Source organism: Aspergillus nomiae, assembly GCF_001204775.2.
Source record: "Aspergillus nomiae NRRL 13137 chromosome Unknown contig00357, whole genome shotgun sequence".
NCBI lineage: Eukaryota > Fungi > Ascomycota > Eurotiomycetes > Eurotiales > Aspergillaceae > Aspergillus > Aspergillus nomiae.
The window spans coordinates 1-13,034 of NW_015378412.1; the positions used below are offsets into that span (position 1 = coordinate 1).

General features: G+C 48.9%; 5 protein-coding genes across 5 annotated transcripts; 4 read left to right on the plus strand and 1 right to left on the minus strand.

Moving 5' to 3' along the window:
* Positions 1–616: 616 nt before the first annotated feature.
* On the minus strand, positions 617–2,200 carry ANOM_008940 (uncharacterized protein; the record flags this gene model as incomplete). The annotated part of the gene is made up of 1 exon (XM_015554196.1): positions 617–2,200. One exon carries the CDS (start codon positions 2,198–2,200, stop codon positions 617–619), a length of 1,584 nt encoding a protein of 527 aa, XP_015403238.1.
* A 968-nt stretch (positions 2,201–3,168) lies between these two features.
* On the plus strand, positions 3,169–4,701 carry ANOM_008941 (uncharacterized protein; the record flags this gene model as incomplete). Its single annotated transcript, XM_015554197.1, has 1 exon — positions 3,169–4,701. The coding sequence occupies one exon, from the start codon at positions 3,169–3,171 to the stop codon at positions 4,699–4,701; it is 1,533 nt and encodes a 510-aa protein (XP_015403239.1).
* Positions 4,702–5,216: 515 nt separating this feature from the next.
* On the plus strand, positions 5,217–7,162 carry ANOM_008942 (GMC family oxidoreductase; the record flags this gene model as incomplete). The annotated part of the gene is made up of 4 exons (XM_015554198.1): positions 5,217–5,529; positions 5,585–6,194; positions 6,261–6,880; positions 6,936–7,162. The coding sequence occupies 4 exons, from the start codon at positions 5,217–5,219 to the stop codon at positions 7,160–7,162; spliced, it is 1,770 nt and encodes a 589-aa protein (XP_015403236.1).
* A 961-nt stretch (positions 7,163–8,123) lies between these two features.
* Positions 8,124–10,858, plus strand: ANOM_008943 (beta-glucosidase; the record flags this gene model as incomplete). The annotated part of the gene is made up of 6 exons (XM_015554199.1): positions 8,124–8,238; positions 8,294–8,910; positions 8,963–9,329; positions 9,387–9,777; positions 9,837–10,288; positions 10,359–10,858. The coding sequence occupies 6 exons, from the start codon at positions 8,124–8,126 to the stop codon at positions 10,856–10,858; spliced, it is 2,442 nt and encodes an 813-aa protein (XP_015403237.1).
* Positions 10,859–11,772: 914 nt separating this feature from the next.
* On the plus strand, positions 11,773–12,972 carry ANOM_008944 (trihydroxytoluene oxygenase; the record flags this gene model as incomplete). Its single annotated transcript, XM_015554200.1, has 3 exons — positions 11,773–12,152; positions 12,207–12,438; positions 12,493–12,972. The coding sequence occupies 3 exons, from the start codon at positions 11,773–11,775 to the stop codon at positions 12,970–12,972; spliced, it is 1,092 nt and encodes a 363-aa protein (XP_015403234.1).
* Between the last annotated feature and the right edge of the window lie 62 nt (positions 12,973–13,034).

Here is a 13,034-nt window from a genome sequence, read left to right on the forward strand (position 1 = left end):
CGGGAAGCCCTGTTCTCCACACCCTGTGGTCGTATGTATTAGAAAATTAATTTGAGAGGAATACATAGACATTGTAATATCGACACTGCTGTAGCCCTGCGCAGCCAGGACACGATATTCTCGTCAATTGCTGGCCTATTGCGCTGGGGCAACCCCGAAGCGACACCTTCGCAGATTTCGTCGCTCTTCGGGTGCAACGACGTTACCCATGCGACCGATGTGTCATTGATCATACTGTGGCCGAGGTAAAAATGACAGCAGGTGATTTAGGCGCCACTATGGACAAGTTTGACAATGCCCTTGAGCGATCAAATACGGAGTTTGAGCGACGCTGGGCAATAAGCCTTCATGGCGCTAACCTCTTGTTGTATGAGTACCACCAGTACTTTGCCGAGAATCACCAGCTCATTCCAACGGGCCCACCTCCTCAGCCGCGAAACAAGTCCCATGTATGAACTGACAGTTTTGCAATTCATCAACTATTGATGGATATGCTTCATCACAAGACTCCCCACTGAACATCCCCCAACTCGAAATGGTTCATGAAATGCAAGCGTTAGAATATGGTTTTCGGATGGTGGTGTTTGGGTTGGTTTGTATTATCTCCTAAACCGTACTACTCATCGAATCCATACGCGAGACCAGAAGATACCCCATTGAAGAATATCGTATATTCAACGCTCCGTGGAGGAGGCGGACCGTGGGTTCGAATGAGCCATAACTCGGGCCGGCGAGAGGATGGCTTGGACACTCGCAACCGAAAATTTGTAGTTTTGCCAGCATACATCACGCTGCAAGCTTTCCGTTCTCGCTTTGTACGACAGAATTGGTGAATACCGCTTGTGTCAAGAGAAGTACAAGGTTTGCTCTCTTGACAATCAGAACAGTTAAGCTCATCAGTGCCAGAAGGCACACTAGAGGACAGGTCTGTACATTCCAGATGTGACCAGGCATAGCAGATTGAGCAGTAAACCCCAGTGATATCTGATGTATTTCGCTTGCCACAGCATGGTATGGAGAGGGCAAAGCTTTGTAGCTTGAGGCCGTGAATTTGGGGAATGGAAGAGTAATACCATTTTTCAACCAAATCAGATGCCTGAGCCATGGAGATCAAATCTCTTGGCATGGTTGTTGCAAGAATCATCTCGAAAAGCTCTATGGGTATTGTGACACCCCAGTACTCTCTGGGATTCACTGAAACCCCCTTCCAGTGATTCGAAGTGAAGATATATGCCAATATCTTGAACCCCGGAGAGCAATGCAGTGCTGAAGTATTGGTAACAAGTGGAATACAGGCAGAATAGAGTATGTTGTCATTGCAAATCTCAAAAAGCACGATATGCCGTATGGAAATGGCTATGCCATGAACAGGTCCTTTGTGGTTAGTACTGCGGGCAAAATCTTTTGCTTTTGTGGCCACAGAAGTGCCAATTTGGTCGGCGTTGCAGCACACGATAAGATATTTATGGAACCAGAATATCTTGTTGACGGGCGCGTTCCATCGTGGTAGGGATGAAAATGTGATTGGTAGTTCCTCGGTGTCCATATGCCTGACCTCAAGGTCCCATGCTGCGATACGTAGGAGTCCGATAGCAAGAGTAGACAAAAGAGAGAACGAGCGTTCCCAGATAGAAGTGTCGTTGAAATAAAACCGCCATGTGAAAACAAAGTCCGTAAACAGTTGGAATTGTAGCTCGTTCAACCGTGTGGGGATACTGGGCTTGATTCCGAACGAATTCAATAGATGTTGAACATTGGTTTCATCGCGTATGTCACTCAGTGAGTGACCATTGTGCTTAGACAGCTCCCCTGCGTCATCAAGGAGTGTGTCTATTGTACTGCACGATGTCTCTCGGATACTGGCCAATGCCACCTTTCGGCTGATCTGGTGTAGAGCTTGGTTCACCGTTTTCCACTCAGTGAGCATGAAATGACCAGCATCTTCATCAATGGTATAGACATAGTCGAGTTGAAAATGAAGTGGTGTCGGAAATGGGACACTGTCCCATTTGAAGTTGTCGGTTCTTGAAAGAATTTGCTGAACAGTTTTCAGACTTGTTGGTGAGTATGGGGATGTAGATTGTCCACGGGGAGGGTGGAACCAACGGTACCATTTCCCTACAATGGTGTTAGCAGTGTTAGTCCGTGATGGGAAATCCATACCATCGACATGTAAGTTCCAAAGTCCCCTAGTCACCATCGCGTTGAGCGCTGACAGCGAGTCAAACTAGGGGACTGGGAGAAAGAAAGGGAGAAAGAACGCACCTGCTGACACGCAGTCTCACTGCCTGACCATGTGACCCATGAGGCCTAAGGCCTCAACAATATTTATCATTATCACCCTGGCCTCGGTCGAGGAAAACAGGAGCATCACTCCGAAGCTGAGAATCTCACCCATATAGCTCCCCTCATCTTAACGCAAATCTATCGCCGTTTTTCAATTTAAGGGCTATTTGAGAATTGACGGCGTTTAGTATGTGGGTTAAGTATGCCTGAGCAGACGCGAAGCCCTGTTCTCCACACCCTATGGTTGTATGTAGGGGACTTCTCGTTGCAAAGTACTGTATATTGTACGGAGGCTGTGTACATGAAGTTAAAGCAAGGACCACTACAGTTGAAGAACTGTGATCTAAAGGCTATTTGGAAGACATGTCAAGTCAGGCAGCCAATAGTGCTTGCATATATAAATGGGTGTCGAGCAAAGGAACAAACCCTTCGCAATCCAAGTCGGTTCTCATGAGAGTGAGGTACCATGCATGCATACTCTCAAGGAGGTTTCTTAACTCTTACTCAAATTAATCATGATTCTAACAAGGCTTCTACCCCACATAGAAAGTGCAGGTCGTAACTGAGGTTCTTGGCGTTTTTGACCCCGGCAGCTGGCTATTTTACCGAATCAAGAAGGTCCATCAACTCCGAAGTTTAGCCGTCACCCAGTGAACCTACAACCAACCTCATTGTAAATACGATGTAGTTGCATCCACAATCCATTACTGAATCCTTCTGCATCTACTTGCGCGGAAGCTCGGACCGATACTCCCACGCAGGTAAATCAGAACTCAAAACGGCGTTGCTCGCCTGGCTATAGCTGAACTCGCAGCGAAAATCATCCCTACCAGCTAAGGCCCCTTCCCTGAACAAACTAACTTACGCACGCCCACTACCAAAATGGCATCCATACCAAATAGCTTTGAATGGAGTGAGACCAAACCTGGTCGATGGGAGCGCGATGTTGACGAGGCGGAGCAATTCTACACATCACTGGCAAAAGCGTATGAAGGAACCGGAAGAACGTTCTTTGCCATGACAGGCTTCATTTCGGTTTATGTTTCTGCAGAGGACCTTTCTTCAAGCCACCTGACCGAGAATCGAGCAGAAGAAGCTCTACGGAAGGCCTGGCTTCGACTACGGCACGATCATCCCACAATCGCATCGAGAGTGGAATACGACGTGCACGGGAAAAAGTGTAAAAAGATATATGAGACGTTCCCTGAAGCGTCCTCTCAGGAGGATTGGTTGAAATCAACATTTCAAGTACTGTCAACCGGCGCATCTGGCCTTGACTGGTGCAATTCGGATCCGCCGGTCCCGACATTGCCGACTTTATTTCTGATCAAAGAGCCATCCTCGGCTGATGGGGCATTTCGGGCGGATGTTGTTCTACGAGCTCATCATGACATTATTGATGGAATGGGTACATTGATGCTCTTTAACAATTTATTCGCACATGCCGCAGAAATCTATAAGTCGGGAGCGAGTTATACCTCTCCCTGTTTTGGTGGAGAATGGGTCAATTTGAGCCCGCCACTCCGCGTGGCTGCTGGGATACCTAAGGATTTAAGGCCAGATCAACAAGAGCGGCTACGAAATATCATTCATTCCAAGGAATCCATCAAGGAGGACGTTGAAATTGCTAGCCTCCCATTCCAGACAGATCGGACGCAGCCAGGTAAACATCAGCGAGTCGCCATCACTCTATCTGTGGAGCAGACGAGAGACTTGCTGGATAAGTGCCGGGAGGCTGGCCTCAGCATTACCCATGCGTACCATACGGCAATTGCGATCACTGTCCGGGACATGCAGGAGAGACGCGCAGATGGGCGCAAGGTTCGTTATATCAACTACAGCCTGATCAACGAGCGTGGTCACTGCAGGAATCCATATAGTACACGGGCCCACCCGGCGACGGCATACCACTCTGTATCGGGAAACTCCCTGGTAATCGATTTGAAGGTTGCATCGTCGCTGGACACGGCTGATGTGGCGTCTGCCGCAGCGAACGACAAAACAGAATTCTTGGCTATTGCCCAGGAAGTAAAAGACTTTTATGTCGGCATACGGGATGATAAGGAGCACATATTTCTTGTCCCGTCTTATTGGAAGATGGCTACCATTCCGTACCCGAGTGATGGGGCAACTCCGCCTGTCCCGGCACGCAACGAGAAACCGTCTGCTTCGATATCTAGCATGGGTGTCCTTGATAAAGTGATAAGCCCTACCCATGGGCCATTCCAGCTCGACAATCCATGGGTTACCGGAGAAGAGCTAGGGACGGGACTTGGTCTGTTCTTGGGCACTTGGAAGAACAGGTTGAGTTTGAGTGTGGCATATAACGATGCATGGCATGACAAGGACAAGGCAATGGCATTTTTGGAGAGATGCAACCAGACGACACTTGGAGCGCTGGGGGTACAAGTGTGAACAGCATATGTAGCTGAATGTTGTTTATTAGAAAGGAAACGAATAGATAAGGATAGATATCGTCAATCGAACATACACCATTGGCAAGCTCTAGCTATCGCGCAATATGTGCCCCTTCCCCCGAGAAAAAAGGCTTCCTTTCAGATATTCACGTACCCATGCAAATCAAGCTCGCGAGGCCTTACACCGAGACATGCTTCTCGCCTCTCGTCATCAGTATCTTGGCAATGCAGATCTCTCCTGGGCCCCTTGCAGTCTGCAATACCACCCTTACATATAGAAAATGCTACTTGCGGTAAGATACCCAGCAAACCCCGCTTCTGCATGGCTACCCCAACTTTCCGCTAGGCACTCTTCTTTGCATACTGGATGACGCTCTAGAATATGTCCATGCCGCAGATATGAGTGAAGGATATAAATCCGTCTCTACGCCCCGTTCCCCTCTTGGACCAGATGCTGGAAACATATATCCGGAGTCAAGAGCACTGAACTCCCCGTGCGGAAGATCTGTGAATATGCTCCCATGTTGGATTCTGCTCCTGGTAGTTGGAGTCATAGCCTCTGACTATGACTATATCATTGTTGGCGGAGGCACAAGTGGATTGGCTGTTGCCAACCGACTGGCTCAAGATCCAAGGACATCAGTTTTAGTTATCGAAGCCGGACCATCCGTTTTTGATAATGTCAATGTGACCGACATCAGCAATCTTCCGTACACATATGACAGCCCCCTCGACTGGGCATACGAGACAACGGAACAGAGCTTCGGCAATCGCCGCCAGGTGATGCGCGCGGGGAAAGCACTTGGAGGAACAAGCGTTATGAATGGTACGTAAAGAGATTCCGAGCTTGCTTTAGACAAACAGAATTGAACGGTTCCTAGGAGCGGCCTATGTGCGAGCAGAAAAAGCGCAGATTGATGCCTTGCGTGACATTGGAATCGAAGGCTGGGACTGGGACAGCCTGTTTCCTTACTTTACAAAAAGTGAAAATATGACGGCCCCTAACCAGACTCAAATCGAGGCCGGGGCGTCCATCTCTCCTACTCTCCACGGCACTGGTGGGCCAGTGAATGTTGGATTCATGGATATACGGCAATATGAAGGTGACTTGACAGTGAGTATGAATAACACGTTAGTGTCACTGGGCATTCCATGGAACCAGGACTTGAATTCCGGACATATGCGAGGCTTCGCCCTTCATCCTTATACGGTTGATGTGACGAACATCCGCAGTGATGCGGCTAGAGCATACTATTGGCCCTATGCAGAGAGACTGAATCTGCAGGTCGAACTGAATACGTTTGTTACCCGGATCGTATGGCAGAGGAAGGAAGAGGGAAGTGATATTCGTGCTCAAGGAGTCGAGATCATCATCCAAGATGGAGATAGGAAACGGAAGAGTGTTATTAATGCCCGAAAGGAAGTTATTCTCGCAGCGGGTGCGATGCGGACACCGACAATTTTAGAGCTTTCTGGTGTTGGGAATCCTAGGTAAACATTTCTCTGCCCAATGTAATGTCGTGGACGTGCATAGGAGATTTCTGACACCACCGACAGGATATTGGAAAAGTATGGGATTCCTGTCGAGCTCAATCTGCCAAGTGTTGGCGAAAACCTCCAAGATCAACTTAACACCTCCATTGTCGTGTCCACCAAAACCCCGGTAACGGGAACAAGAACGGTTGCTTTCGCCTCGGTGTCCGATATCTTCGGGTCATCAGCACAGTCAGTAGCTGACTCGGTTCGTTCACAACTTGAAGAATATGCCAATATTACCGCTAGTGGGAGCAATGGGGCTATGAGAAAAGAGGACTTGCTGAGAATGTTCGAGGTCCAGCACGACCTTGTGTTCGGCAAAGATGTCCCAGCTGCTGAATTTGTCTTCATATTGGAGGACGCCAATACTATCCATACTGGCTACTGGGGCCTTCTCCCGTTTGCACGGGGAAACGTTCACATTAGCTCCGTCGACCCCATGGAGCCACCGGTAGTAAACCCAAACTTCGGCCTTCTCGAGTGGGACGTCCAGATACAAATCGCTATGTCCAAATTCCTGCGCCGAATGTTCAAGAGTGGCGACTTCAACAGTCTGATCAGCAATGAAACTCTGCCTGGGTTTACGGACGTTCCAGAGGATGCCTCGGACGAAGCCTGGAAGACATGGATAGGGAAACAATGTAAGTAGATCCGTCCCTCCTACTTGATGTTTTAACCTCTGAACGTTATCGTTAGATACGCCAAACTATCATGTCATCGGAACGACATCTATGTTGCCCCGCTCTATGGGTGGAGTTGTCGACAGTCGATTGAGAGTCTACGGTACTAGTAATGTACGCGTAGTTGACTCCTCCATTCAGCCTTTGCAGATTGGCGGCCATCCAACGGCTAATCTCTACGGTATTGCGGAACGTGCCTCTGACATCATCAAGGAAGAAGCTGCTGCAGATACTGATATCTGAGTCAGTCGAGCATACTCTAAGATATATGGTGACGAATCGTAGTTGTGTCTGTCCATAACTAAACGAAGCCGAAGGCAATAGAGTCCTTTCCTCTATGCAGGGCGCAAACTATATTCATTCATCTACTCAATTTGCGATTCCACTGAGACTACACCTACATGTAGAATTTTCATTGGCGCGAGATAGTGTAATCGTGAAAAGTGACCTGGTGCCCTCATTATTTGCTGGAGGAAGGCAGACCCATAACTTTGACATGACTCCCATTTAACTGAAGTCGTGGCTGGACTCATGTTGTAATGGTCCCTCTTCGGAATACCCCAGCAGCCGGTCCAGAGTATGCACATACAAAGTACATAACAACCCTTGCTACATTTCGGGTCAGGGTTCCCCAACCAAATCAAAAAGCGGATATGTGTCGGACGATTCCGAAAACACACAAAATAGAGGTTGGTAGTTATCCATCCCGGCAAAGGCCAAGGCGATTTACCATGAACTTGCCAAATTAGGCAAAATTGCCAGCAGCCCAAAGCTCATCAAGCTCATGCCGTGGCTCAGATCCATCCCCGCATTCCTCCCCATATCGACCTTTCCCACTTATGCTACTTGGACAAACAGAGAGATGATCGACTGGCCCATCGTACGCACGGGTGTTTACCCGAAGTTTAGCCGGGGCACATTCTACATACAATGATACCTTGTGTTTTATTGCATGGTGGATCTGGGCAAGGAATGAGACCACGCAATATACTGTGAAAGAATCCGTATGCACGAACTAGACTAATCTTAGATCTCAAGGGAAGCATGACGTATCGGGGTCGCAGTTTATTCTACTGCGAGGGGAAAAGCATGGACCACATGGCTATATAAGAAGAATATAAAGGGCCCGTTCGACAGGGACAATTTCCTGCCTGCAAAAAGGAGTCATTGAACTTTGAAGTTCTATTGAGCCAACATCGCCATCATGCGCAGCCAACTCGTGTACACAGCAGCATTTGCCTTTTCTATAGGTTCTTCTGAAGCGGCATGGAATCACAACGACTACCTCTATAGCCCTACCCCGGACGAGATTCCCAACCGTGAGTGAGCACCGATGCACATATCCTCAGCGATATTTCCCCTGACATAGAACAGCGGATGCAACGGGCCTCCAGTGGGAAGATGCCTTTACACGGGCCTCGGATTTTGTCTCCCAGCTAACTACCGAAGAGAAAGTGAGTCTAGTCTCAGGAACGGAAGGGCCTTGTGTAGGGAATATTGCGCCCATCTACCGTCTCAACTTCACAGGGCTCTGTATCCAAAATGGCCCCTTAGCACTGGAGCAGGGCACTTACTCCTCTGTCTTCCCTGCGGGCATTACTATCGCCGCAACCTGGGACAAGAATATTGCCTACGAAAGAGGGAGTCAGATGGCTGCCGAGTTCCGGGGCAAGGGGTCGCAGGTTCTTCTTGGGCCGGTTGCTGGTCCTCTTGGCCGGTCGGGTCTGGGTGGAAGAAACTGGGAAGGCTTCTCACCAGACCCCTATTTAACGGGAGAGCTGTTCACGGAGACCATCCTTGGTATCCAGGACACCGGTGTACAGGCATGCGCCAAGCACTTCATCGGTAATGAGCAAGAAACTCAACGGCAACCCTCCCAGAATGAAGAAGGCACCACGATTGAGAGTGTCTCTTCCAATATTGACGACCGCACTATGCACGAGCTCTATGTGTGGCCATTTCAACAAGCGGTCAGGGCCGGAGTGGCTACGGTAAGTTATGCATAGATGAGCGTGCGAAGTATATCTGACAGCGCGGCACCAGGTAATGTGCAGCTACAACCGCCTGAACCAAACCTACGGATGCCAGAACAGTAAGGTGCTGAATGGTATTCTCAAAGAGGAGCTTGGTTTCCAAGGGTACGTGATGTCAGACTGGGGTGCTACACACAGTGGTGCCTTTGCCATTAACGCTGGCGAGGACATGGATATGCCGGGCACTGCAAGCTTTGGGACTGTATTCTTCCACGAAAATCTGACCAAATCTGTTGAAAATGGATCTGTGTCAATGGAACGCTTAGACGACATGTGCCGCAGAGTCATGACACCATATTTCCACCTTAATCAGGACAAGGGTTTCCCAGCCCTGGACCCGGTCAACGTGGAGCTCAATGCAGTTCTCTTCTCTAGCCGTAAGTGACGACTTTCATCTAATGAAGGCGTGGAGTCTTATACTGAATAACAAGCAGCCAATGAGTACAAATACAATTACACCTATGGACCAGTCGCCAATGTTGACGTCCGCGGCAACCATGGAGAAGAGATCCGGAAGCAAGCTGCGGACGGTATCGTACTTCTTAAGAACACCAACAACACACTTCCCCTGAAGTCTCCGAAGCAGATCGCGGTTTTCGGCAATGACGCTGGAGATTTCACGAACGGCATGTCCGTTTTCTACTTCAACGGCGTTGGTAACTACGAATACGGCGTGCTTGCAGCAGGTGGAGGCTCTGGATCAGGTCTCTTCTCGTATATAGTCAGTCCTCTGGAGGCAATTAAGAAGCGCGCTGGCTTCCGAAGTCAGACTCTCGTGCAATACGTACTGAACAACAGTGCTATTATTGAAGAGGATAGCCCATAGTAAGTGCAATTACCCCAGCCCATCTCCACCAACTGACGCTAAACGAAATGGAACCCAGCCTCAAAGCGCTACTCCCTTCGTCCCCGGACGTCTGCCTCGTCTTCCTAAAAAGCTGGGCAACCGAAGGCGAAGACCGCACGTCGCTCCATTTGGACTGGAACGGCGACGAGGTTGTCCAGAAGATCGCGTCTACGTGCCCAAATACAGTGGTTGTGACCCACTCCAACGGTGTCAATATCCTGCCCTGGGCGGACCATCCCAATGTAACCGCCATCCTGGCCGCCCACCTTCCAGGTCAAGAAGCCGGCAACAGCATCGTCGACGTGCTTTGGGGAGATGTCAATCCGTCCGGCCATCTGCCCTACACAATCGCAGAAACACAATCTGACTATTCTTTTGCTCCGATTCAAAATGCTACGGCTCTCCAAAACACCAATGATCCAGGAGCCTGGCAATCTGATTTTAAGGAAGGGGTGCTGATTGATTACCGTGCGTATTTCTCCGACCTGCGTATATTTCTGAAACCCAACAGCCATGAGCCCTCAGAACCTCACTAACAGGATACGCTGCAAACTAATAGGACATTTCGATTACTATAACAAAACGGTACAATACGAATTTGGATACGGTCTTTCGTACACAACCTTTGCGATTGGAAAGAACATCTCCATCACTCCTCTATTCAACGGAGATTTATCGGCTCTACCGGCGGATGCAAAGGTCATCCCTGGAGGAAATCCCAATCTCTGGGAAGCGCTTTACAGAATATCCATTACCGTAAAAAACACCGGAGATGTTGCTGGGGCCGCTGTACCACAGCTTTACTTGAGCTTTCCTAAGGACACGACTCGGGCCGCTTCGCCAGTGAATATTCTTCGGGGATTTGAGAAGGTACACCTCCAGCCTGGAGAGTCTAGAACGGTCGCATTTGAGTTGACGAGAAGGGATATTAGTAACTGGGATGTTACAAGGCAGCAATGGGTGATAGCAAGCGGGCTGATGCAAGCGCACGTTGGGTTTTCGAGTAGGGACTTCCAGGCGACAGGCTTGTTCACTCCGATCCGCGAATATGAGGATTAAGTCGGTGGAATGGCCTGATGCCCGTTATGCTACCTGTCAGTAAATACAAAATGCATGCTCAGTATATCTAGGCTACATACATAAAGCATAAATTGGGGTAGTATCCCCTTGTGATTCGAGTATATATGGTATTACCATGCTATATATAGAAGCGATGGATGTGCACGGATAGTATGTTGGGAGAAGATATCTGAAACGCCGCCCAGCCATACGTCGGAGAAATATAAATGAATTGGGTTGTTAACCTAGAGTTGAAATACTCCGCAAGCGTAGTGTTCATAATTTTGGAAGCTTAGAAACACTCCAAGTTGGTGAGCCCCAAAGCGATAGCCGTGAGCACCGATGGGTAAGCCTTGCAAGGCTCATGGTGCACTGGCTGTAACTACGCTTCCTTTGGACCTTTCTTCCATCAGTTTCATGTTGTTTAGTATATTAGAATTTTATTCGCATTCTCAAGTACTGGTTGACCGTGGCTTATTCTTCAGGAAATACCCCTGTCTTAATACCGGCCCCACATACGCCAGCCTTATGTATAGCAAGGCATGCGATAGACAGAACACCACACCACATCACCGTCAAAACGTCAGTTCACCCCTCCCGTATGAACGAAATCAGTGTTTTAAGGTTTAACCAAGAAAAACGGTGCCGGTACTTATTCACATGTAATGCCGACAAACACGATCATAAACCAGCCCCACAGGGAGAATGTGGGACATGGCCTGATTTACAGTGGGACAAGTGGCTTCAACCCCAGAAATAAGGCATGCCCCTCCGAGCCGACTTCATGCGGGGAAATTCCTGGGGTAATTCTTATAAGCAGAAAGGAAGGTGGCACATCCGAGACTCAGTACAACGAATTCACAGAAGAGAGAAGTGTATAGCATGATCGTGGTATGAGCCACAGCCCCCCCAAGATGCCCCTGGACGGCCTTGCTAATCGCGCACGAAATGAACAGAGCGAACGACCCACCCCGGCCCATGGGGCCTCGATTGCCGATATTACCGCCATAGGCCCGGAGCAGGAGTCCGTCACATCGTGGAGGACACGATGCAATATCGATACCAGGAAGCAGATCCGCCTGGTGAAACTGTCGCATATGCGGTACCAGCATCCGGACTTGAATGAGATTACAGTGTTTTTACAGGACTTTGGGATGGAGGTGGTTAAGAAGACGGCCGATCGGATTTGGTACCGAGGCTATGGGACTGATCAATATGTGTATTACGCGCAGAAGGGGGAGAAGAAGTTCTTAGGCGGCACATTTGAAGTGGAGTCGTTCCAAGACCTAGAGAAGTGAGTGATTTATCCTTGCTTCATGTGGAAGTGAAAAGATTGCTAATCTTGTAGAGCTGCACAACTGCCTGGTGCAGGGGAAATTCAAGAGCTGTCAGAGGCACCCGGCGGAGGACATCTGCTAACTCTACCTGATCCGGAGGGATTTCCTATCAACCTGATCTATGGCCAAGAGCCACGCCAGACTGGAGAATACCCGACGAGCATTATCGTGAATACGGAGTCTGAGAAACCACGGATTCGGAAGTTTCAGCGCTTTAATCCAGGTCCAGCTGCGGTTCACAAGGTACGTTCTCTCCTATACCCATGTGAATAAGGTAAGCACTAATAGGCAATTCAGCTCGGACACTTCGGGCTCTGCGTCCAGAAGTTCGATGAATTGGTAAGCTTCTATACGACGAACTTCAACATTGTGCCGAGTGATTTCCTGCACGTCGAGAAGGACGGTCAAAAGAAAAATGTCGCTCTTTTCGCACACATCGACCGTGGAACCGACTATGTCGATCATCATAGCTTCTTCTTGAGCACGAATCCAACCTCACATGTCCATCATTGCTCTTTTGAGGTCCACGACATTGACACGCAGCATCTCGGCCATCAATGGTTGAGTGAGAAGGGATATGAATCGGTTTGGGGCGTCGGGAGACACATCCTAGGCTCCCAGATTTTCGACTACTGGTGGGACACCACCGGTAATATGGTCGAACACTATGCAGATGGCGATTTGATTAATGAAGAGACTCCAATTGGTTATGGGCCCGCGGGGGATGAGTCGTTGGCAGTTTGGGGTCCTGAGGTCCCGTCTTGGTTCTTGAACTAGTTATACTGTTTGATCGGGGTGAATATACCAATTATGTCCAATTTATTCAGTATACTTTTGAT